General features: G+C 41.0%; 2 protein-coding genes and 1 non-coding gene across 4 annotated transcripts; all 3 read left to right on the forward strand.

Annotated features, from left to right (window-relative positions):
* The first annotated feature begins 369 nt into the window (after nt 1-369).
* Nucleotides 370-6,031, forward strand: LOC4324179 (probable plastid-lipid-associated protein 14, chloroplastic). Its single transcript, XM_015765521.3, has 13 exons — nt 370-705; nt 802-845; nt 921-999; nt 1,084-1,206; nt 1,562-1,744; nt 1,824-1,910; nt 3,411-3,517; nt 3,649-3,736; nt 4,067-4,147; nt 4,245-4,321; nt 4,445-4,580; nt 4,810-4,872; nt 5,245-6,031. Exons 1-13 carry the CDS (start codon nt 448-450, stop codon nt 5,869-5,871), a joined length of 1,953 nt encoding a protein of 650 aa, XP_015621007.1. The 5' UTR covers nt 370-447; the 3' UTR covers nt 5,872-6,031.
* Nucleotides 6,032-7,555: 1,524 nt separating this feature from the next.
* Nucleotides 7,556-9,352, forward strand: LOC112937666 (uncharacterized). Its single transcript, XR_010738744.1, has 2 exons — nt 7,556-7,784; nt 7,980-9,352. It is a non-coding gene; the product is annotated as an uncharacterized protein (transcript).
* Nucleotides 9,353-17,399: 8,047 nt separating this feature from the next.
* Nucleotides 17,400-25,469, forward strand: LOC4324180 (long chain acyl-CoA synthetase 4). Of its 2 annotated transcripts, XM_015765894.3 has the most exons (19): nt 17,400-17,695; nt 18,418-18,481; nt 18,572-18,661; nt 18,850-18,906; nt 19,094-19,142; nt 19,582-19,658; nt 20,180-20,219; nt 20,299-20,393; nt 20,787-20,951; nt 21,039-21,149; nt 21,233-21,320; nt 21,977-22,043; nt 22,250-22,325; nt 22,417-22,534; nt 23,607-23,852; nt 24,218-24,357; nt 24,524-24,706; nt 24,822-24,941; nt 25,194-25,469. In XM_015765894.3, the coding sequence occupies exons 1-19, from the start codon at nt 17,547-17,549 to the stop codon at nt 25,227-25,229; spliced, it is 1,971 nt and encodes a 656-aa protein (XP_015621380.1). In that variant the 5' UTR covers nt 17,400-17,546; the 3' UTR covers nt 25,230-25,469. The 2 variants fall into 2 exon arrangements, with proteins under 2 accessions (XP_015621380.1, XP_015621379.1); XM_015765893.3 differs by having other exon boundaries at nt 20,787-21,149.
* The last annotated feature ends 1,364 nt before the right edge of the window (nt 25,470-26,833 follow it).

Raw genomic sequence — 26,833 nt, forward strand, 5'->3', positions numbered from 1 at the left:
GCAAGTCGTACATATACACAGTTACACACATCATCTGGGATGCAACGGTATTCATACTCGACAGCTACAGTCAACCGCAAAGAACGGCGATTAACTAGACAGTGGACACAGACCGGTGGACCGCTCGACTCCAATGCTCCCCCTCGCCCCGCCCACCTGGCGCAACACGACGTACGCCGCCCGGCGCACGGCCGAGCTGGTGCACCGCGCCCCCCAAAAAAATCGCGCCCCACGCACGGCCGCACGGTCGCTGCCGCCGCGCGGCCTGAGGCCGACGCGCGCCGAGCTCATGGCTGCTACGTCCCCGCACGCAACCGCCTCGCGCCCCCCCTTCCTCTTCTTAACCCCCCCGCCTCCTCCCCACTCCACACCTCCTCGCTGCCCAGCCACCGCCGCCCTCCCGTCCCGCGGAGCCGACGACGGTGACCGCCGACGACCCCACCCGCGATGCCTGTCGTCGCGGCCGCCGCCGCCGCCGTCGCCGCCCGACCGACCGGGGCTGGCCCCGCGCGCCCCTTGCGCGGCGGCGTGTCCGCGCGCCCGTGCCGGCGGCGGGGGTTCCGGGCGGAGGCGAGCTCGTCGGCGTCAACGCCCGCGCCGGTGGCGGCGGATGAGGGGGCAGGAGCGGGGCCGTGCCCCGTCGTCAGGTTCGAGATGGGCGACTTCGACGTCGCTGACCGCGTCAGCGTCGGGCTCCACGGGCGGGTGGGTTCTCCGCACCCCCCCACGGATTCGGTTTCCTACTAGTGAATTTTGCTGTGTTGTTGCTCGTGTGTGGTGAATTTCTGCTCCGTGCTGCAGTCGGACGAGATGATCTTCGAGGCCACGGTGCGCGATCCGAGCAGGTTGGTGGCATGGAGCAAATCAGGTAGTGCGAATTCGTTGGATCGATGCTCATTTGTTCTGATTTTGGTGCTCAGTGAGCTGTACGGTTCGACGGTGGTGCTGCGGCAGCTGATGAGCTTTCAGGCGAAGCGCAGGGGCCGGCGCGCGCTGGAGGTGGGTGCTCTTCTCACTAGAATTTTTTGTGAGCTGGAATTAATGCGCGTGTGGTTGAGCTCGAGTGGGTTTCTGTGATCACAGGTGCTGAAGAAGCTGGCTCGCCGACAGATGATGTACCACTCTTACGCGATGCAGGTCCATGGATATGTTACTCCAGGCAATGACGTGGAGCAGGACGATGGATCCTTCATCCTGGTGCACGGGGTTAGAGTTTCTGTCTTTACTTCCTTCAGCTGATTGGGTTAAGATAAATGTGGCAGTATCATTTTCAAGTCTCACAATTGGGGGGGTCTGGATTAATTATGCAGTCCTTTTCATGTCAGGGATGGGTTTAGTACGATTGTACGAATCTGGATGTAACCACCACATCAGGCTTTCTATTTCTTGCAACTAAAACACCTGAAGTTATTCTTGAGTATTTTCACTTGGCCTTTTAAGGAGGTCTAGGTTTCTAATGGCCAGAAAAAAGTACTTTAAGAGGGGCAAAAGTACTCTTTTCCCTGAAACTAATATAGGTACTGTGTTTTTATCGGTTTTTATTTTTGAATTAACTTTTCAGTACCATGGGAGTTACTCTTTGCGCCACTGGTTGCAACTCTCTGATTGGCTTCCAACCTTAGAAGCAACATTAGCGTTGGATGAGGAACAAGTTAGGAGGGTAGGTGATGATTCAGTAGGAGGACCTGCTGTAACCCGGCAGCTACGTCTAATCAGGATATTGATGAGAGACCTTCTGATTGGTGTAAGCTTCAAAGTTTTTAAAGTTTTCACGTATCCTCAGTTACTGGTAGATCTGGACTTGAAGATGCTCATTGATGCAGGTGAATTATCTGCATAGCCATGGGCTAGCACATACTGAGCTTAGATTGGAGAATGTTCATGTAAGCCCAATAGACAAACATGTTAAAGTAAGTAACCTTTTCTTATGTTCTTGTTGACATAAGTGATAAGTTTGTTCTCTCTTTGCTATTATGCCTAGTAGTTTATTTATGGCATTAATAAATATTTGCTGTTTTTAATGCAATATAGCTGAACACTTGAAGATACATTCGTCTTTTAGTGTGAAGCATGATTGTGCACCAGCACGTGGTCACTAGATCTCTGGCATGTCTGAATGATATTTCATAGTTCCAATTTAATATGTTCTCAAAACACAGATATGCTAAAATAACCAAGACTTTAGTTTCACCATGCGGTTTGATGTATGGTTGTATGAACATATAAACTGTGTCATCCTGTTCAGTGTAGTGAGCTGAATCATGCATATGAATGCAATCTCCTAAATGCTAAGAACAGCACTCCAATCTTGTGCATGTTAGCAATTGACCAGTAATGTTTGACTGTTCTTAGTTGAGGTATTAGGTTTTTATGTTAGTATCATCGACTCTCAAGTGCCAGCTTTTGCTGATTATTACAGCTGAAGCTTGGAAGGCCACTGGACACTAAATAATTGCCATGTGAATTGCAGAACTCTCTTTACTCTTTTATGTCTTTCTGCAGTTTTAATTATTGACAAGTGACAAATACACAACTGCATTCTAGAGTCTAGCCAAGCTAGGAGGGTGTCTCTCTGCGAGTTACAATACTCAAAGCTATTTGGCAAATTCAATATATAATTAGAACAAATACTGTATGTAGATGTTGGATTGAGCTAAATTATCAGCATTGTTGAAAAATCATACTGTGATATTTGTCCATGTTTTACATTATTTTGTATTTCGCAGACTTATTTCATATTTACACTGCCCAGTGAATAAATAATCCAGTTTATGGTTAAGAAAAGATTCTTAAATTCATATATAGTAAACAGTTAAATTATCATAAATTTGGTTTGACTAATGGAAATTTCACAAAGGTGTATCACTTTTGTTCAGTGAACAATATTCCCATCATTGAACTATTGGATTAGAAATGCTAGTACCATATGTTTGGCACAATCTCTGTATGACATTGTTTTAAGTATGTTGGTGTACAAAAACGCACTTATATCACTTGCATTCATAACATTAAGCTAGCAAATATTGAATTCAAAATAAACCATAAAGTTAATGTTCAACACTAAGGCCCCGTTCGATCTCCACCTGGAGATAAATTTTTATGGCACGCAAAACGAGAAACCTCATTAGCACATGATTAATTAAGTATTAACTATTATAAATTTGAAAAATAGATTTATTTGTTTTTTAAACAACTTCTATATAGAAACTTTTAAAATAATAGCGTGCTAAAAGAAAACGAGGAAGTTGAAGTTTGGAGTTGAAGAATAGAATAGGGCCTAAGTCAATGCCCAGTAAACCCCTGTGTGTCTGAAAGTTGTCATGTGCATTCCATTTGTCCCTTTATCCTGTTGCTATGTTTTTATGCAACCTCACATGGTTGACCTTTTTCCATGGTTTCTAACTTTTTAGGTTGGTATTCTTGGGAATGCTGTTGATTTTCATGACAATGATCCTAGAAATAGCACATTAGCAAGTAATGATGAAAGGAGAAAAATGATGATTGCATTTGACATGAGGTACTTAAGTGCAAGCTGGAAAATTATATTTGCATTCACTCTACTGTTTTGTAGACAGTGAAGCAGTGCATAAAGATCATGAACTGATATATGCTATAACTTAGAAGTTTGATTTATTTTTTGTTCCTTAGATGTGTTGGCTTTATCATGGCAAAGATGGTTCTGAGAGAGCTAATGGATTCTTCTACTTTCCTAAAATTCAAGTCATTCTTGACAAAGGTGCGTTTTGTGCATCCTTTGCATCCTCTATGTTCCTATCCTTAATGTCGTAAAGGTATAATGTTTGTCAGAATCCAACAAGATAATATAGGTTTGTCGTAAAGGTATATGGTAGTAATAACTAATTAGGGAAATACTATCCTGAGCAAATGAATACTGAATAGTCAACCTAATGAAAAGCCAGAATCCGTTTTACAAATCATAGTTATTCCTGTTCAGGATTACTTGCCATATGCTAATACATCTGGTTTTGATTTCTTTGAAGTTTTGAGCAGCTTTAGTGGCAAAACTAAAAAGAATGATTTCCATGATTGGTATCCTCTACTGCAGGGAGATGACCCAGCATGTCTGCGTGAGTTCCTTTTACCTATTCTGTGCCGAAATTCTCCATCCGGGAATATTGGTCTGCAGGTGAAGAATTGTGTTTCTTCTAATTTATTGGCATTCCATTTCTTGGAGCTATCTGATATTCTATTTGTGATTTATGAATTATTTCCTTTTGTTTTAGATGCTTGATCGACAATGGGGTGCTGGTTGGAATCTTTTGGCGTTATTGCTGGCAACAAAACCTGACAAAAGGATAAGGTAAGATTATTCACTGCTGTTAGTACTTCCACAAGCAAAACATTGCAAAATTTGATAAATGTTTGCTATTTATTGGACATCTGAGATTTGCATTTTTATTCTGTTGTTCCAATTAATATGCAGTTGTGTGGATGCATTGAGGCACCCCTTCCTTTGTGGACCTAAATGGCGCATAAATCCATCAGTTGATGTCATACGGTGGGGCTTGGGTTCTACTGCTGTCCGCATGGCTGAAGATTATATTTATGGACAGCATCAGGTATTAACTCTATGCACATGTATTAATCAAGCTGCATACCATGTTCTCATCTATAAATCTTGTTTAAAGGCTTGAGCTTCCACCCACTTAGAAACTGGCATATTTTTAATGAAGCTTACATTTTAACAATCAAACTTCTACTTTGTATCATCTGATAGCTCCTAATTTTCATGAGGACTTGTGGTGGCACCCCAAGGTACTCATAAAGTTCGTTTTTCCATGTTTACAGCGTAGACGATTAGCATATTTTGTTGAATTGATGGAGGTGCTAAACCCTAATCCAAGAACAGAGGTAACTTCGTCCTGTTCCAAGTCCTGATAAAAAGAATCCAGTGTGATTGAACTTTGTTTTGAGATGATTGTGTAGCTGAGTTTCTTTTTCTTTTGCTATGACAGCTGAAATTAATTGTTTCCATATCTTGAATTCAATTATTGTTAGCGTTGATGCTATGAATTCACTTGATCTTTCTGTCTATGGTGTCATCAATATTAGGTGGAAAGATATAATATCTTTTGTATTTCCTATTTTGTTTGTTGCAGGATAGATATGGTTCTTATTGTCAGTCCATTTTCAGAACATATATTTTCTTATTCTTTTCAAGTTCATGTTCTTCTCTTCCAAAACATAATATATTTTAATTTCCTTTTGCTTTTATTCACTCAGAACTGGCTTAACATCCTACCTGGTCACTGGCGTCTCTTATACTGTACTGGAAGGCACATCGGTCTAACACTTCGTCAGCCTTCTCCGAGAATCCTCATCACTGATGTGTTTCTCACATTTGCACAAACTTCAGACTCCATTGATCCTGTGTTCTCTCTGACCTCAGACATTGGTTTCAAAATTATGGCAGAATCTGATTGGCCTCATGACAAATCTGGTAGCGAAGGAACATTATCTGTTACCTCATCTGCGAGGATAGCAACTGGAAGAATTTATATTCACGAACAGGATGGTGATGATAGTAGGGTTGCATCTTCAAGATCTTCTAGGAGATACCTTCGTGGTAAGTGGAGAAAAGTTTCAAAAATGAAAGAGCTGCCTGCTAGCCTCCCCACAGTAAACATTACCATGGATGAACTCGACGTATCAATGAGCTGCAGCTCGACTTTAAATGTCAGTTCTGCGCAGAAGGTGCTGCAAGAGATCCGCACTCAGACCCCGCCAGAAATGTTTGATTTATCAAAAATTGTTTGTGGGACATACGTTGATGCAAGGTTGATGATTCTTCGTGGTGTTAACGGGTCCGCGTTATTTTTCACCAGATCAAATTCTAGAGCTGATTCCTGACGATAATCAGTGAAGCTTGTAACCAATATTCTTTGGGTGTACATTCTTTGTATTTCTAGCTGTACATTATTCATAACTAGCAAATGTAAATAATAGAGTGTAAGCTAAATCTGTCAGTCATCCTTCCGAATCAGGAGAGAAATATGTTGCCGCTTTATTATTTGATCTTGGAAAATGAGTAAATGACGAATTGACGATGTCTACAGCAGAGTCCAGGGTGGAAGCATAAAGAGGGTTCCAAGTTCCAACTCTCAATCAGAACTCGAGCATGCAGACGAAGGAGATGGCCAAGCGAAGGCGCAGTCCACTGCTGTCAACCTGTGATGCGTGCCTCAGCCATCAAATCCCGGTCGCCATGTTTTAAGGCTCCAGCTTCGATGTCATCCTCTCTTGCCTCGTCCTTCGGTTCTTCCTGTAGGCAAGCGAGCACGGCGGTGCTTCTCCTCATTTCAGTATTTCTTGCAGAAATTTGGGATCATGCCATCGGAAAAAAAAGTGATTTGGAATATCATCATTTCAATTGGAGTTAGTTAAAATACCACTCTAAACTAGACCATCTACGCCGGAAAACCATCGTCGACAATAATTATCCTTTAGGTTGTTCTTCTTCCTCCCTCCAACACCGGAAGAGCTAGTCCATGGTCACTGTGCATTTTGGCCACCACCAGCTTATTGCCTCCTTGCACATCGACTAACCTCCACTCCCTCTATGTCACAACTGTCGTGCTCTCCTACTTTGCGTAGGGCCACCTGTCGCTCCCGCGGTGCTCCAGGACTTCTCCTTGAGCTTGCGGAGGCGGTTGGCCTCCTCGAGCCAGCCTTGTGCCGGTCGAAAAACTCAGAGTCCGACAGTGACACTAGGTAGAAGTTCTCCTAGTCCCATGCCAACAACAGCGATGACCTAACCATCGGTTTTCGGAACGACGACTACGCGGGGCTGGTGATGTTGGAGTCGGACATGATGTGCGACACCATGAGGTAACAACGGGGCACGGGATTGCCACAAGAGCAAGCGGGGGAGGTGGGTGCTTAGGGAATAATGTCAGGACAATGCTATAGACGAGGGTGCTGATGACGACATTGTTGGGATCAACACATATTGGTGAGCGATGGGCGACCTTGCATGAAGCGGGGAGAGCATGGGTGTGGATGTAGTCAGCGTGCATGGAGGCAAGCAGCTAATGTCAACCATGACGCACGATGCCAGTTGGCGATCTCTTCTGGGGACTACCTACATTTTGTGGACAAATTTTCTTCAAAAAAATTAATAGATGTAAATATAATACAATCGTGATTATAACTTGTATGTAACCTTCAAAAATCTCTCGGTAACATACTATTTTCATGAAACAGAAGTGGCGGGACCAAATCCTCACATGTGTGTGCGCTGTGATTTTTTTTTCCTTTTCACTTTCATAAATCCTAAAATAAATTGGGTGAATGTTACATACAAGTTATATTGTAGTTATATGCATGTTTCATTGATTTCACTATATTTATATCTGTCAAATTTTAGAAGAAAACAAATATACCGTGAAATCGATCCCAAATTTCTCACTAAGGAGCAGGATTGAGCTACCGGAGAGGACAAAGTGGGCCGGTACTTCTGTCTGGTGAAGGGTCGAACCTTGCATGCGAACGTCCATCTAGTAGAGAGATAGAGATAACACTGATCTGTACATGTAAAATCCGTTGGAGTTAGGCCGTAATTTGTGCGGGCGACGCATGCATATGACTGGGCGATGATGCACGTATGGGCACTAGGCAGTTGAGCGCGATATATCTCGAGCTCAGGGGATAACCGGGATAACAGGCTTTTGCCCGACAAAGGCGATACCACGACGTCGGCGTTACACCTACACCTACACGATCTATCAGCACTTCTCCGTTCTCCCCGCCGCCGGCCAAACAAGGTATAACGTACGCTTTGCGCTTGTGCATGCCGGAGCCCGGAGGCCGATCAATAGATCGATCTCGTCCATACCGGTGGTCTCCGGCCGCGCGCGTGCGGTTAATTCTATTCTTTAATTTCTTTCTCGCCGTCAAGTCTAACCATCCACGCGTGCATGATATATCGATCGATCTCTACTCTTGTGTACTCCTCGCAGATATGACGAAATCCGACGACGATCTCAAATGCTTCTACGTGCCGATCGTTACGATGATATTGGCCTTCAACGTGCTAGTGTTCATAGTACTACCCATCATCGATAGGCCACCGGACCCGGTCTTCTCCGTTCGTCTTGTGGGCGTCGAGGGGCTCGACCACCCCGACCCGTGCCACCAGCTGCAGTCGGCTGCCCCGGCGGTGCCGCCGGTTTTCGACCTCGCCGTGGACGTGGGCGGCGTCCCACCGCGCTATCGGGCCTGCGGCGGAGGCGGCGGGGACGACACCGTGCTGCGGGTCTCCTACCGCGGCATCATCCTTGCTTGGGGCTGCGTGCCGTCGTTCTGCATCGACGGCGGCGAGCATGGCAGAGCCAGAGCGGACGGCGTGGTCGTCGTCAGGGCCGAAGCAGGGGCGTGCGCCGCGATCCGGGATGGCCTGCGCAATCTGATATGGACCGAGCGGCGCGTCCTGGGAAAGGTCGATTTTGATGTGGAGGGGAACCTGGGGAAGGTGTCCAGGTTAGGTAATTTACATTTCAAAGTTGCTTCTTTCGAAGGCGCGCGAGATCATTAAGAGATCAATTCAGATGATGCATGGTTTCGCTTGCTTGTGCCCAAGGTTGTCAGGATCAGGATAATAGGTAGTATCATTTTGCTCAAAGTAATATCGTATCATAGGATCGTATCGTATCGTAGTATCGGGATACTATGAGATTTTCTTTTTTTTAAGTTTAATTAACATTTATATTAATTATATATAGCCATTTTATATAAAAAAATGTAGTAATGATATATATCATGCAAATAGAGACATTTATCAAGAGAAACCATGTTGGTTTTCATATATTTAACTGATTTTCATATAAATTTGAGCATATTTAGTTACATTATTTTCAAACCATGTTATTTTAAATAATATTTTAGCCATTCTATATAAAAAATATAGTAATGATATATATCATGCAAATAGAGACATTTATCAAGAGAAACCATGTTGGTTTTGATATATTTAACTGATTTTCATATAAATTTGAGCATATTTAGTTACATTATTTTTAAACCATGTTATTTTAAATAATATTTTGTAGTATCGTAGGGATCGTAGAATCGGGATACCTCCTAAGATTTCGTAGGATCGTGTAGTAATGAATAGTAGGATCGAGATACTATAAAAATTAGGATATTAGGTGGGATCGGTATCGTTTCGGCTTGGTAGGATCGTAATATCCTAAGATACTAGGATACGAATCGGGATACTGATAACCTTGCTTGTGCCTAGAGAGTCCTATGTTTTCCCTATGGGGTTACTAAACAGATATCTCCCTCCATATTAAAATATAAGGCGCAACTTTTACTAACGAAGATACTGAAAGAGAACGGTTTTGCTAGATTTGTGGCAACATATTTTTTTTGTTAGATTCCAGTCAGAGTTTAGACCGTTTGATTTCCATAAGATTCGTGCATGCATACGTTCAAGCGTGCTAAACAACTTCCTTTGTTGTTGTAATTATATATTTATACAAATTTATTACACTGTAGTTACACACCACTTATATAAGTAATTACTATGTAATTTTTGGACTTATATATGTAATTTTAAATCTTATCTTACATTATAAATGCACTAAAATTAGTAGTTACACCCTACCTACATATGTAATTAGTAAGTAATTTGAGACTTACGTATGTAATTTTGAAACTTAAATTGTAAATACAATAAATTTACATATGTAATTTAGGGACTTAAAATGGAAATACATGCTGACTATTTTTTGGTAAAAAATATGGCGCGATAAATATAGCTACTCCCATAAAGAATTATTATTATATTTCTCATTTGGATGACCCAATAAATATAATACATACACCTAATATGATTTAAAATATTAAGAATAGAGGATACAAAAGAAAATTAAAGGAGAGGGAATGTGCTAGTTAACTGTATGCATGCGTATCTTGTATTATGAAACATCAAAAAAGTGGTTGGCTCTTATATTTTGGAATGTAACGAGTAATGTGAACTTATTTTTTATAGGATTGGACAACACGTGACATTCTAGTTTTATATTTTTTTCTACTTATATGTTTTTCGAATAGGAGTCTTTCTTTCTCCAATCCACCTGCATGTTTGCGTGGGCTTTGATTTTAGCCTACTTTGCACCTACAAACTTTACACTTGAAAACTTTTTATATGAAAAATATTTACTTTTGACACTAGACGTTTACTTATAATTTAGGCCTAACTTTCTAAATGTAAATTTCATACATAGGAGTGTTAGATTTATAAAATTTATATATATATATATATAAATTTCATTTGGATATAGAAATTTTCTATGGATGAATTTCAAGCAAAAATCAAAATATGAATTTGAAAACAAGAAAAAAATCTATAAAAATTCCATTGGGCTAAACCAACTGAAATGGTAACAAATTGTGAAACACGTTTATGGAAAACTCATCTAGCTTTGCATGGGCGTGAGTCTTAGGGCATGTACAAAGGTAGAGTCTAATATGAACTATCTAAATAATTAATGTAATTAGATACTATTCTCCTACAATAGTAGAAACAATAAGATTTGTAAACCATTAATGCATAAATAATGTTTTTATTATACTTCTTTCCTTTTCTCCACCCTCATGCAACAAACTTTCTGTTAATAAATGCTAAGAGTCGACTCTGAGCCGTTGTCATGCGTAACAACGGTGTTTCTCATTCCTTCCCTCTCTTTCTTCCACGTCACCAAATTTCCTTCCCTCTCTTTCTTCCACATCACCAATTTCTTTCCCTCTCTTTCTTCCACGTCACCAAATTACTTGCATGACAACGAAGAGAGCCTGTTATTAGACACCATTGTACATGCCCTTAGCGCCACAAACGGCAAAAATAAAAATTACGCGTTTAATCACCCAACAAAATCGGTGAGTAAAAAGAAGAAGTTACACAATCTGGAATTAGCTAAAAATGGAAACGTCTCATATGTGCGATGCTGGTTCACTCACTAGCTAGCCTTTTGGATCGGTGCCAAATTTGGTTCGGCGTCAGTCTCGGTTCGATTCAGCGTAGGTTTTTCGCTTGCTAGGCTTTTCGGTGTTAAATTAGAGCAATTTTATCATTCTTAAGAAGGTACCACCAAGTACCAGGTACTGCAAGGTACCACTTAAATCCAATTGTCCGTTGACAAGGGGGTAAAACTGGTAACAATAATTTTATGTAAACCTTGCTCACGTGTTCTTCACTACCCGTCATCATTTTCTCCTTGCGCCTCTCTGCGTCGAGCGCCTATGCACTGCCTTGCCCCAATTAAGATATGAAAGCTGTTGCTTTGGGGGCCTTCAAATGGGGAAAATGGAGCGGAAGGCATGCAATGGAGTTCGGCATTGAAGAGGAGGAGGTTACGAGCCTCCAGAGGAGGCACATACGGCATGGGCTCGTCGGAGATTGGGGCGGAGGAATGAAAAGGAGAAAGATAGAAGGCATGGGCTCGTCGGGAGATTGGGGCAGAGGAATGAAAATGAGAAAGATAGAAGGGATGAAACATAGGAAATCGTGGAGGCATGTGCGAGCGGCCCAGGGGCGAGGGGTGGAATGAGAAGGATCTATTGGGGGAGGATGATCGTTGCAGCACTCGGTCGGGGAGGAGCGTCCCGCAGGCCAACGGGAAAACTCCCTCCTTCCGTCCTAAATAAACCAACTTTATACGTGATGGTTGATTTATTTTGAGACGGAGGGAGTGGTGCTGACGGAGAGATGGTACTCGAAGGTACTAAAGTCTGGACCACTGTTGAATCTCTTTCTATGGATGACCCTGATTTATCCTTCTCTCTCTTCAAGGATGGTTAGAAGCGCTAGCCAAATTAGCATGGCCTCAGTTTCAGTTTGATTCGATGTACGTGAGCATTCGCTACCTTAATACTAGCCTTTCGGTGCTAAACAGGGCTTCACCCTCAGTATATGTTTGGTTCTTCGGTTTTGGTACATACGAGTAAAAATAAAACAAACCCTGTACGGAGACTCGATTAAAGGAAAGCAGGAAGCACATGTGGATACATTATAAACAAATCCTGTACGGATACGCATGATCCAGTACTGGCCTCGCTACAAATATGTTCCGGTGGGCGCGGGCGACGTACATGCATAGGAGTCGGCAATGCAGCCAGCCAGCCATGCAGGTAAAACAGTTGAACGCAGTATCTCTCTAGTTCTCGAGGATAAACGATCGATCGGCTGATCTTCTCCGTTCTCCCGGCCGGCCAAACAAGGTACGTAGGCCTGTGCTTGTGCCGGATCAATCCTCGATGATCCAGTAATTTGTTTCCAAATTCCCGCCCATCGCGATCTAAAAATCATATCCATGCGTGAAGAATGTGATATTGACCTCTAGCTATCTCCTTGCAGATCGATCGATGGATCAGTACTTCGCCCAGGCCCTTGTGCTCTTGTATACTCCAATACTGCTCTGCTACGTAGTACTTAGTACTTATGGCACCTATCATCGATGGGCCACCGGACCCTAGCTTCTCCGTTCGGCTCGTGGGCGTCGAGGGGCTCGACGTCGACGCCGACGCACGCCTATCTGGCCCAAGGTCGTCATCGCCGGCCGCGCTACCGGGCCTGCGGCGGGGGCAGGGACGACACCGCGCTGCGCGTCTCGTACCACGGCATGACGGCATCGTCCTCGCCCGGGCTCCCGTGCCGTCGTTCTGCATCGACGGCAAGCTGTTGGAGGGCGGCGGCGCGGTAGGCGTGGTCGTCGTCAAGGCCGAAGCGGCGGCGGCAAACGCCAAGATGCGGAAGGGCCTGCGCGATCTGATATGGACCGAGAGGCGCGTTCTAGGGAAGGTCGACTTCGACGTGGAGGGGAACCTCGGAGAGCAGGTGACTCGTGATGATCTGAATTGTAAGGTCTCCTCCTTTGAGGGTGCCAAAGGTCGTTTTGAGTCCATTTAGTTTTGGAGTGTTAATTTTTACCCATATTAATTTGCATAGTTGGATACAAAATGAGTTTTGTAGTTAACAGGTGTAACACTGATAGAGTTATAAATTGGTATAAATAGAAATACGTACATAGCATAGGAAAAGCTTTAAAAGCATTTTTTACAAGGAGGTGTTTGTTCGTAGGAAAGATGAGGAATGAAGTTAGGACATGGGAAAAAAGCTATTAACGTATTATTAATTAAATTTTAATCTTTACATACTTAAAATATATTTATGTGATATTTTAAAGCAACTCCTATAAAGAAAAATTTTATGCAAAGCATATTGTTTAGAAGTTTAAAAAACATCCCTTCCTAGTTCCTCTCCCCTAAAAAAAGTTTAAAAAACATACTAATGGCAGCCGAGGTAAAATTTGTGTCTTGATCAGAAAAGAAAAGGAATTAGTATGTCAAAGTAATATATATAGGAAACCCAAATTTGTATCATCCAAAACCGGCACTGCCTTTGCCATCGACATCGTCGAGGGATTTGGAAAAAAAATTGGAAGAGCTGGTCAAATGATATGACACAATTGGTTACCTTGGGTAAAAGAAAAGATACATATAGGCTATGCTAGGGAGGCGGTAAATAAATAAGAAAATCCAAGAAATATCATTTTTATTAGCGCCCAATTTCAAGAAATATCATGGATAAGTGTGAGTTTAATGAAATGCCATCGTACGAGCGACATTGTCCAAAAAAAATGTTATCGTCGTTAGGGTTCCATTAGCAACCCGCCGTTAAGTGCTATTGACGGAGCGTGGGGCTCCTCACCGGGAGACCGCGCAGGCCCCCCTTTGCCGGTTCGGCCGGGGACTCAGGGTGAGATTCTAAGCTCTCTGTATGTGGAAGGTTCGCGAGACAGGAAACACATAAGACACGAGCGATGTATACAGGTTCGGGCCGCTGAGAAGCGTAATACCCTACTCCTGTGTTTTGGGAGATCTGTGTATCAAGGAGCTACAAAGTATATGCCAGCCTCTCCCTTGTTCTGGGTTCCTAATCTGGAAAAGTCCAGTCCCCCCATCTAAGTGGGCAAGGTCCTCCTTTTATATCTTAAGGGGATACCACATGCACCATTTCTCTCTTTTTTGTGGGGACTTCCCCCACCTTTTCATAAATGGACGGAGATTTGTATAGTTGCCGTTCGAGTCACCTTCTGATGAGACGGCCCACAACTACCTCCACTTTCGCCGGGAGCAGATGCGACGTGGAATCGTGGCTGTCTGCTGACGACATGACCGGTGTCAGACCAGTCACGTCGGTCATTCTTGCCCACCACGTGTCAGCTTAGCAATCTACATGTTCGCCCTTCTTCACACAACATCTTGCCTGTAATGGTTAGGATGAAGCCTGGCATATATCTGACTAGGACTAACGTGCCATCTCTGGGAGGTAACACGCTAGCTCCAGCTGGAGACGAGCGCCTAGAAGCCCTCGTCCTGACGGGATGGGGCGAGGCGTGCGTCAGATCGCCTGTCGCCACCTAACCCGCGATCTGACCGGTCTGTGACTGGTCACAGACCGGATAAATGAGTGCACTGCACTGCGTTACATGCGGCGTGACACGCTCAGCCAAACCGCAATAAATGTGGTTAGGTGAGCCCCACTGTGCTCACCTAACCCATACACTCGGAGCAAAAACCCACGAGGGGTCGGGGCGCCTCGGCCCTCGGGGCCGAGGCGGGTGCGGCCCGACCCCCTCGGGGGGACTAAGAGGAGGGAGAACATATCACCCTCGGGCCCGACGTCCCTCGGGGGTGCCAGGCCACGTGTGCGATTGTGTCTGCCTCAAACCTCTAGTCATGATACTCCTGATCCCATGTCACCGACAGCTATAGAATGAATGACGTATTTAACGATGTAGGATGAACGAAACTCTAAAGGTGACGCATTTCTAGGAGAAAATCGTTGTGCGATTGCATTTTATGGAACTCGCATTTATCGATGGCTTTTTTGGAATTGGACGTTTGTCAATGATATTTATTGGATTTTCTCTCAATAAAATAGCATGTGATGGGGAGGAGCGACCAGAGCATGCTAAGTGCTCGGGGGCCATAGTGAAAAAACTCGGACATAATGTTGAACAGGTGAAGGGCTCAGTTTGTACCGGTCTGATGGTTGAACCAATGGATTGCCGGTCTGACCGTGGTTCGTAATAAAGTATTAATTAAAGTTGTATTCACAGCACTGCGCAGTGTGCACAGCTTCGTGGTGGGTAGAACCCCACGCTTGCGCTTTTTTAGGGGACATGTAGTCGAAAGAGAAGCTAACATGTGACAAATGTGAATGAAAATTTGACAGAGTGGTATTTAAACATATGTATTTTGGAAGGATGGCAAATAATGATCAATTCTCTTAATTGAAGGAGCCATGTAAGATGTGCTATGTACTCCCTCCATTTCATATGAGTTGCTTTGATTTTTTTCGTTGTCAAACTTTTTTCAAGTTTAATAAAAGTTTTAAAAAAAGCAATATCTAAAACAACAAATTAGTTTCATTAAATCTAGCATTGGATATATTTTGATAATATGTTTATTTTGTGTTGAAAATACTACTTTGTTTTTTCTATAAATTTGGTCAAACTTAAAGAAGTTTAACTAGAAAAAAAAACTAAAGCAATTCATAGTATGAAATAGAGGAGTAGCAAACAAACACGTTGTAGTAGCATTATAATTTTAATTACCATTCTATAAATTAGAAACATGTAAACACTAATCTTTAATGTACCTTTTTGTTCCAGTTTGAGCTTTGGGCCAAACATTCAAGCCCAAACACAACCCAATTGGAACCTAACAACATAGGCAATCTGAGTACGCTTACTGCCAAGCCAAGGCCAAGAAAGGCAAATTCAACAAAAGCCAACAACTACTCACTTGATTTTTTTTTTGTTAGACATAGAGGAGTAGTAGATTCAAAATACAGAACATGCATGTTCTTCTTGTTTGCTCCTATTTATCACGTACTCTCTCTCTCTTAAAACACACCTTACTACTCCCTTGTTTCAAATAAGGCTAAGTTCGATTCATCTCTTTCCCAACTTTCACTCCTTTATTTATCATGCGCACTCTTTCCGAACTATTAAACGATATATGTTTTTTTTTAAAAAAAAGTCTATAGGAAAAATATATAAATTTATTTTTAAATTTTTAATACTAATAACTAATTAATTATACGCTAATAAATCACTCCGTTTTATGTGCTCGAGGGATTAATTCCCAAAGTTAAAAGCCAAACACAGCCTAACTACTCTTTTATACTTTTAATGTATTTAAATATGCGGAAACACTAACTCGCGCGTACGCGTTGCCGGCGCGCATGCTGCCCACTAAGGCCCATGCACGTACGCACTTAAGTTTCTCTCTTTTTTTTTCTTTTTTTTACCCTGTCGTTTCTTCTTTTTTTTATATTTTGTTTTCGTTGTTTGTTATTCCTATTTCTTACTAGTGATTAGTTTACTAGTAATTTTTAAATCTTAACTTTAAAATTTTCAAATCTCAAGTTGAAAGTTTTTAAATTTTTTAAATTTGGACCTGAAAGTTTTTGAATCTTGAGTTAAAAGTTTTTAAATCTGAGTTGAAAGTTTTCAAATCTTAAGTTGAAAGTTTTCAAAACTTTCAAATCTGGACTTGAAAGTTTTCGAATCTGAGTTGAAAGTTTTCGAATCTCGAGTTGAAAGTTTTCAAATCCGAGTGGAAAGTTTTCAAAATTTGACTTTAAAATTTAAATCTTAAATCAAAAGTTTTCAAATCTGACTTAAAAATTTTTAATCTATTAGTAAAAAAATATCCCAAAAAAATTTCCCTAATTACTCGTCATTAGTACTAAGTGGGTGTTAACTAATACTATAGAGTAGTTAGGGAGGTGCTTGCTGCTGGCGCATGCGCGCCAGCAGCTAGCAACCCCTTTAAATATGACTAGCACGGTAAATATTTCTCTTGATTTTATACACATCCTAATTCTCATGTCGACTCAAAAAATGCCTTATAGTAAAGAAAAAAAAGGAGAGAGTACATGTTTTCTATAGCGTGTCATGTTTTTCTTAAATTGAACAAATAATTAATTGTGAAAAGAGAGGATAAAACTTAGAAAACATCAAAACAGCACAGTCCAAATTGGCCGTAGAACTTCCCTTTCAGCACAGGCCGGTTTTTCCAAATCGCTGTGGAATATTGATGGGCAGAACTTTTTTTAGTCAAAAATGCACAATTAATATGGGTGAGCTACTTATTAAAGCTTGATAGCGAAGAAACCCCGCTGCCACTGTGCTAGCCTCCAACGCTTAGGCCGCCTGCTCCACCCACCATCAATCAGCTCTCACACAAGCCCAATACGGCAAATACCCCCGTCCATGCCATGTGGGCCCGCTTGCCACGGACTCTCCTCTGCCCCCCAGCCGCCTTTTCTATTTTAATCCCCGCTTCTCCCCGCCTCTTACATCACAGTCCACGGGAATAGTCCAAACCGCCTCCATCCACGGCAGACGCGACGCGACCCGAACACGAGAGAGGAGGGAAGCAAGCAAAGCAAAGCGAAGCAGCGAGAGGGAGAAGCATACGAAGAAGAAGAAGAAGAGGAAGAGGAGGGCATGGAGATGCAGCACGTGGTGGAGGTCGAGCAGGGCCGCGCGGCCGCCGACGGCCGGCCCTCCGTGGGCCCCGCCTACCGGAGCGCCTTCGCCCGCGGCGGCTTCCCGCCGCCCGTCGCCGGCCTGGACTGCTGCTACGACATCTTCCGGTGAGTGGCTGCTGCTGCTGTGACGACGATGACGAGGGGTTCCTCGCCTGACCTCCGGTGGGAGGCGGGGCGGGCGGGGCGTGGGCGAGGCGCCAAGCATCGGTTTGCTTGAATTCGTGTATGGGTTGGTTGGTTGGGGGGAACATTAATTGATGCGTGGATTCTGTTCTGGCACTGAGATTCAGAGGATTGTTTCCAGTGGCCGTATGCTATTTATTTCTGGTTTGCACATGGAGGTTGGGATTTGGTGTCCTTTGGTTCAGTTTCGATCTTATCTCTCATTAATGGGTGACAAATTCTGTGCTTAGATTTGGTATGCTTGCTTATGTTCATATGCTTCACCAGGGGACAGTTAGCTTAGATTTTAAAAAAAGCCTTGCCAATTAGTTAATCTTTGTCTGTCCCATAATTTTCAGACCTCCTATTCCTTATGGATCTGTAGAATTCCGCGGGAGTGATTTGTAACTGGAAAATCACTTTCAGCCTAGCCATGCACCGTTGTTGTTCGATCTGTGGGTCGTAATGGTGATGTCAGACTGGTCCATGTTGTCTGGTCTCTTTCTGGATATGGATAGGAAAGTACAGAGGGAATTAACAGGATTGGTTTGTCCTTTGCATTCTAGTTGCTGGCCTGAATTCTGTCAATTCTTCAATTTAATGACCCTTTTCTCCTACTGAGCTTCTCTAATTTCTTGATTTCGACAATGTCTGTTCTTGTGCAGAATGGCCGTGGAGAAGTTCCCAGACAACAGAATGCTTGGTCACCGTGAGATTGTTGACGGGAAGGTACCTCAATCACTCCATGTACTCGTTTATTCCCTTGAAATGTTATACCAGAAAGAAAAAAAACTAAATAGGATTTTTGTGCTATTATAGGCTGGTGCATACGTTTGGAAGACATACAAGGAGGTGTTTGACCTTTCGACTAAGATTGGTAACTCTATTAGGAGCCGTGGACTTGCAAAGGTTTGGTCAATAATTTATTATATTTTCTATATATATGTCATGAGATGGGATGCTAATTTCTTTGAACATTGTTAATTGAATTAAACATTGTATGAACTTTTTGTTCAGCTTGGAAGCAACACTTTGATGTATTCTTATATCTTGATTAAAGAATCATACCATCTCATTTTAATTTGATAATTTTGCAGGGAAGCCGTTGTGGTATCTATGGTGCTAATTGTCCTGAATGGATTATCACGATGGAGGTAATGTTTTCAATCTTGTTCTGTAGCCAGCTTTTGTCTGGATGCACTCTCATCATTTCGCAGCAAGTAAACTGTCAATTTTCACCCATTATTTAGTCATTTTTGTCTTTTGGGGCACTTATGTTGCTGAAACAATTGTAACGCTTGGTACTTATGTCTCGCCAATTTATGTTTCTGTCCTTTTCAGGCCTGCAATGCTCATGGAATCTACTGCGTTCCATTATATGACACTCTTGGTATATATCCTAACATTTTCTTAAGAGCATTATACACACATTGACGAGTTTATTGTTTTCTTCTATGATACTTCTTGCTTGGGGGCGGTGGTAGGTCATTTAGTTGTGCACCTGTTAACATTATGCTTCTTTCTCTGAGGAAGGTAGCCTTGATACTGTTAAGCATGTGCTCAAGAACTATTTATGGTCTCCTCTTATGGCAACTATGATTATGTTTCCAGAAGAATGAAAAAGCTTTGTCACATCATTAGAACATATTGCAAATAAGTTTCCTATGATGATCTTGTTGTTTTCTTATAAGCAAACTAAGAGCTAAATGTCATTCAATAAGTAAAGGATCTTTTTCCTAGTTGACACATTTAGATGCATAAAATGAAACGACATAGTAACACATGCAACTGCAGCTTATACCTTTGTATTAAATATGCTCTTGATGCAGGAGCTGGTGCTGTAGAGTTTATTTTGTGCCATGCAGAAGTTGAGATTGCTTTCACAGAGGAGAAAAAAATTGAGCAGGTATAGTTTGTTACTTTGTTTCATTGTCTCATACCAGTATGTAGAACTTCGATGATTGCATTGCAGTGCATCCTGAATCGAGAATACTTGCACTGTTGTTGACCTTCTACATAATTGTCTTTATCTGTATGATGAATATGTAAAATTAATCTTTATTTTGGTGAGCATCTTTGGAAATATATCTGTAAACTGTCCATTGGGGAAAAGCTAGCAGTACACCAATTGTTCTTCTGTATTCCTTAAGTTCATTTTTGTTTTTAGTTATGCTTTGTAAAGCTCCATCACCCGTTTAGATCCATGGAAACCTTGCTTCATTCTACTTAAAAAAAATGCATGTTTCCAAGACAGTTTTCTATAGTTACACAATTATCTTGTTTCAACTGTATTACATTGTGTTATTTATATTTTGGACGACACTTCGATGGTTGTTTTGCGACTGTGTCAATGGGTTGTGGGTATCTCATCATATCAAAGCATGCTTTATCTCTCCGGATGCATATTGAGTAATTTCAACTTGGCAGATCTTCAAGACTTTCCCCAAGTCAGCTGAATTCTTGAAAAGTAGGTTTCACTCATCCATACCATCATCAAGAAATAACATGCTTCTACCATGAAATTAAAGATGTAATACTATTTGCAGCAATCGTTAGTTTTGGGAAGGTAACTCAGGAACAAAAGGAAAATGCCTCCAAATATGGGCTGGAGATCTATTCATGGGATGAATTTCTTTCTTTGGTAAGACATGCTGCCAGCAATTTTATATGCAGTTCGTTTTGACATTATCATTTCTTAAACATAAATGCCTCATAATGATGTGGCAATGTGCACATTAGTATTTGTCTATCCACAGATCCTTCAATACCTGTATAGGCAAAGATTTTGATGTAACTTCATTTGTATAACATGGAAGTTGAAAACGCTAATTTTTAATGTTGTTTGCCTACAAACTTTTGTCAAGTTTGCTAACTTTTTGTTGTCACCAGTTACTACAGTCTACCTATGGTCCTAAACCTCTCGTAGTTTTGTTTCTTTCTAATTTGGAAAGTTGTTTCAAGAGTTCATTTTACACCTATTTTATTAGGATAGCTTTTCAGATATTCTATTTTTCACATGACATTGTATCTTCAGGCAGACCAAGAATTCGATCTTCCAGTGAAAGCAAAGACTGACATATGTACTATAATGTATACCAGTGGAACTACTGGTGACCCCAAAGGTGTACTGATCTCCAATGCAAGCATTATTTGCCTAGTCGCAGGTGTAGATCGGCTGCTTAACTGTGTAAATGAGCAGGTAAGATATGCCAGCAGCCCTTTCATTATGCATCCATATATAATCACTGATCAATCTTTAATTGCTTTAACTATGCGGGAATCTCAGCTGGAGCAAACCGATGTTTACATGTCTTATCTTCCACTTGCTCATATCTTTGATCGTGTTGTGGAAGAGCTATTTATGTTCCATGGTGCTTCCATTGGATTTTGGCGTGGGGTAAGCACCGTTACATGTTTACTGATCCCTCTTGGATTTTGATTTTTTGAACCTGTGATGACTATCTTAAAAATTTGGTTCAGGATGTTAAGCTGCTTGTTGAAGATATTGGGACACTGAAACCAACTATCTTGTGTGCTGTTCCACGTGTGCTTGACCGGATATTTTCTGGTAAGGAGCTCTTGAAGTGTATGGAAAATTATTAACAGTCGTCATACTTTTTCATAGGCATCCAGTGAGATATTTTTGTGATTAAGTGAGGCAAGACAGTAGATATTTATCATTTGATCATATTGTTCAATAGCAATTATTCTTAGATGATATTGTTTTAATATATACACTAATTAATATAGATTGAATCTGTCATTTTCCTTTGGTGAAATACTTCTTATTGGTCTTAATGGTGTGGTTTGCTCTTTTGTTTGGTAAATTCTTAGATGGCTGGCTGTCTGATCCACTGATACTCTTGACATGTCATGGCAAGGTGTTTATACTAATTTACTCAAGAAACTACCTAATAACTTGGCTATATTGTTATTGGTGTTTCTTACTTCACCAAGGAATTCTCCTGTGTCTAACAATAGTTGAATGTTGAGTACTTCATATCTTATTCTAATGCAAACTTGAACCATATTTGTGCTTTTGGTATATGAGGATCTTCTGTTTGTTTATATATGCTCATGCATGAACCTGGTGATAGTTTTGTTCTGTCGACTTGAAGTTTGCTTGTACTTTTTAAAAGGATTTGATATTGTCACTGTGAGTGTGATCTTGCTAGAGTTTGCTCGTGCTCATGGAACTTTCCCTTATTTTTACCCTTTATTCAGGACTCCAAGCTAAAATTGCATCTGGGGGTTTCATAAAGAGTACATTGTTCAATCTTGCTTACAAATTGTAAGTTTACTACTCTTTGTACTCTGAATGTTTGCCTTTTGGGGAATAGAAAATGTGGAATAGTTGTTTGCACTTTTAATATTATAGGTCCAATGTTTCTTCTGAAGTTCACTTTATGCTAGTATTAGTTAATAATCTGTAACTATCAAATTGAAGTATTTCACCTGTCACAGAATCGAGTATGACCTAGGTATTATATTTTGCAGCAAGCAATTTAGAATGATGAAAGGAGCTAAGCACAATGAAGCTGCCGCAATATGTGACAAAGTAGTTTTCAGTAAGGTAGTTGAACTTTGCAGTCGCTACTTCTTCACTCTTATGTGTTCTTAAACTTGCCATTCTTATTTTAGAAATTTAATTTATCATGCTTCAGGTGAAAGAAGGTCTTGGGGGAAATGTTCGTGTTATTTTGTCCGGAGCTGCTCCACTTGCTACTCATGTTGAAGAATACCTGAGAGTGGTGACTTGTGCACATGTCTTACAAGGATATGGTATATCTTTGTTTGTTATCTTTGTAGAGAAAGTAGGATAGATGCCTCACCTAAGAGGGGAGGTGATCTCTTATATATATAGCTGAATTACAATGAATGCTAGTGCTGAGATACAATCAATACAAGTGAATTACATAAGACCAAAGGTCTAGGAGAGTAAAGGTCTAGGAGTTGAACAGCCTATAGATTAATAAATAATCCTAATACCCGCCCGCAGTCATAGCGGGAGGAGTACGAACGCAAAGACTGGACCGAAAATCTTGTGATAAAAGAACACTTGCAACTCTCTTGATCTATCATGTCTTTTCTAGTCCATTTGATCAGTACAATCATTTTTATTTAGTTGTATGCATTAGACATACCATCCAATTAATTATTAAAGCATTATAAATTGATGTAACTGAGTAGGTAAAGTTATTTTCTACGATGCTATATATACTTGATGGGATAACTCAATTGTTTTGATGACAACATCACTGATGTTATTGGTCTATTCAATCTATGCTCTTACTAGCAAAAGATAAACTCTGAAAATATTAATAGAAGGCAATTGTGTTGATGGAAATCTCTGTTTTTTGAATGGAAGTTTTGATTTGATTTTGTTGTGCAACATGCAAAGTTTTAAAATTGGTGGAAAAAAATACTAATCTCCTGGGCTGGACTGGTAACCAGTAGGTTAACGGAATTTACCAGACAAACATTCAAATATTGGAATTCAAACAATGGTTACTGGTTGTTAACAAGTAGCATTGTACCAGCCCGAAGCAGAAGGTAACTGGTCAGCAAAAAAGTGCTTCTGTTAGTAAATATCAAAATTATTAAATTACGAATTTCAAATCTAAATTAAAGTATTGCAGCTGGTTTGTTCTGGCACTATTCACCACCTTCTAACCAGTTATGGGCTGGTTACCAGTTGTTTTCCAAACGCTGTCAACATGCACTAGTTCTTAAATTGGTTTCCTCCATAAAAACAAACAAAAGTTTCCTAAATTGTAGGTCATTATCATTGATCCATGTAACCTGAATTTTTTTTCCAACAGAACTTTGTTTTGAATCATTTGGTCTCTTTTAGGTCTCACGGAGACTTGTGCTGGATCTTTCGTCTCCCTACCAAATCAGATGTGCATGATAGGGACTGTTGGTCCTCCAGTGCCAAATATTGATGTCTGCCTGGAATCAGTGCCTGAAATGAATTATGATGCACTTGCAACTAGACCGCGTGGCGAAATCTGCATCAGGGGAGAAACAGTATTCTCAGGATACTACAAGCGTGAAGACCTTACAAAGGATGTTTTGATTGATGGATGGTTCCATACTGGTATGTCTTGCTTTTTCATAGTTTTTTTTTTCTCTCCTTATGGGGGCTTTTTGTAGATTTTAGTGGCTGCAGCAGTAAAAAGAATGTCAGATACCATTTCCACAATTGCAATAATTTCATTTCTGGAGTAGGATTCATGTTTTAATATTTTAGGCCTTGTAATATCAATAGTAGGTCCACACTGTGATACTGAGAATGGGCTAACTAGCTAAGCTTAAGCAGCAATTAATCAGAGTATACATCCGCTTTAGATTGCAAGGCATTCTACTCTCTTTTACTAAACTGTGCCTGGATGACAGTACTAATATGATCAGCTAGTTGCAAAGAGAGGTTTGAAAATTGAAACATCTGTTCTCTGCTTGCAGGAGACATTGGTGAGTGGCAACCTGATGGAAGTATGAAAATCATAGATCGCAAAAAGAATATCTTCAAGCTTTCACAAGGAGAATATGTAGCAGTAGAAAATTTGGAGAACATTTATGGTCTTGTTTCTGCTATAGATTCGGTATATGGCTATCTGCTTTAAAGTTCTCTGCTCCTTAAATTTATTCTGCGACATTGTTTTTGCCTTTTTGGTATCATAAATGACTGATGGGTCATTACCTTCTGTTTCTGCTAAAACAATTTGAAAAACTTTCCTCTGTTTTTTTTTTTTTTGAACATCTGTTCAGATATGGGTATATGGGAATAGCTTTGAGTCATTCCTTGTTGCTGTGGTCAATCCAAACAAGGAAGCATTGGAGAGCTGGGCTGCAGCAAATGGAATCAGTGGTGATTTGGAGGCATTGTGTGAGAACCCCAAAGCAAAAGAATACATTTTGGGAGAACTGTCAAAAGTAGGAAAAGAGAAGAAGGTAATATTTTGATTATTGCTTGCTTTTTTTTCCTGAAAGGAAATTAATCTCTTCTATATATCACGTTTGTCCGCTTGCTCCTATTAACTCCTTAACTTTCTACGTACTTTTGCAGCTCAAAGGTTTTGAATTCATAAAGGCTGTACATCTTGAACCAGTGCCATTTGACATGGACCGTGATTTGATTACTCCAACATATAAAAAGAAGCGCCCTCAATTGCTCAAGTACTACCAGGTATTGCTCATTCAAATTCTCGTCATACTGATGGCATATGTTGTTTACATACTTCACGCGTGTAGAACGTTCTCATTTTGCTTACTTGGTCCTTTGAATCAGTTTTAGATCTCGATAATTCTGAAGCTATTGTCCCTTTATTTCAGCAGAATTCCACTATTTGTTTTTTGTACTAAGAACCAAAAAAAAGGGTTTTCGGACGCCTTACATTCAGAGGTTAACTAGCAGCTCTAAATTTACTTCGATTTGCAGGGAACAATTGACAACATGTACAGAAGTGCCAAATGAGCTCGCCATGCCGTCTAGAACATCCAAGATCAAAGGAGCTGACAGAAGCACCAATCTCATGCTGTTTGTATGTTCATAGTAGGGACGGAAAAATGTTGTAATATCTCTTTTGGAAACGTCTTGACATATATGATTTATTCGTAGAAACGGGGTATGCACCTGTACGAAGAATCGCAAGCACCGTTTCTGTATTGCCTGACCCCTGAAATTGCCAAATTTAAAATCGAAAATTAGCGGCAATCGTTGCACGTTGGAGTTTGAGCTTCCATGCGTTAAAACGTTTAGAATTAGCACAGGATCGTTGCATCGGGGCCGTTTCAGAATTCAGATATATCCAAAAGACTTTGCTGGATTTAACATTGCCGAACATTTAAGGGTTCACATCGTCTGCCTTTGGCCTCAAAGGCAGACTTCGCCGTTGCTTCATCTTAGCTACCCATTCAACAATAAACTGTTGCATGTATAAGCCTCCACAAAAGCGATTAATAAAAATCAGCAAACAAAAATTCTGACGGCTAGAGCACACACGAACAAAAACATACCTCGACTTGACTAATAGTTCAAATGATTTTCTGTATGACTGCATCGTTGTGACGATTATTCTTCTATACACTTGACATCTGGACTACTAGTCCCTTCGAAACAATAAGAGTAAATTACATTGATGCTACACAAACTTGTTAGGTGGGTGCAATTTAATACATAAACTTGTAAAATGCTCATTTCAGTATATGAATTTGTCAATGTAAATGAGGACCAAAATAATTTAAAAATGATAATTTTATGAAGCGATGTTGATTAGGATGTGACGTGCATGCGTGTAGTGAGTATGCATAGGACATTCAATATTTATAAATTTGGTCTCTAGTTTATTCTTCACCATAAAAATAATGAATTTCATATATTTCTAACATTTATACCATTGCTCGTTTTTTTAATCTTTTTCTACTATCACTATATTCTATTCTATTTTTTATTGAAGAGGTGTATGTCTAATAGCAACCTTCTTAGATATATGCCCTAAATCAATAAGATTAGCAATATAGTGTCCTTTTCGCCTTCCTCCGCATGCTAGACAAGTTCATGCACCAAAACGAGCATTTTACAAGTTCATGCACTAGATTGTACACATCTGACAAGTTCGTGTACCGGTGATGCAATTTACTCAAACAATAAAGTACATCAAACGTAGAGGGGGTGGTCCCATTTCAGCGAAGGAGCGTGGGCCCAAACCCCCAAACATGTGTGCTCCGCGCCTCGGCGAGCACCCAATAGCGACCGAGCAGATTGTAACAGGGGAAGAGATATTTTTGCAGAGAGGAATTATGAATACTCCATCGCTCAAGCTGTTCCAATTCCAATTGACAGAAGCAGCAGCAGCAGACCGCCACTATCTTGCGAGTACCGCAACAACTTGTACTACTCCGTATTACAAACACAACCACAGATAAACCGCTGGATTTTTCACATTTTGGTCCTTTTAAAAAACTTATTTCGTAAATAGACCCCTGAAAAAACTTATCCCAGAAATGGTCCTTTTTGGGCACCAGAGTGGCTGGTGCCGTCCCCCTGCCGACGTGGCGGGGCGATGCTGAGGTGGCTAG

Source organism: Oryza sativa, chromosome 1 (assembly GCF_034140825.1).
Source record: "Oryza sativa Japonica Group chromosome 1, ASM3414082v1".
Classification (NCBI taxonomy): Eukaryota; Viridiplantae; Streptophyta; class Magnoliopsida; order Poales; family Poaceae; genus Oryza; species Oryza sativa.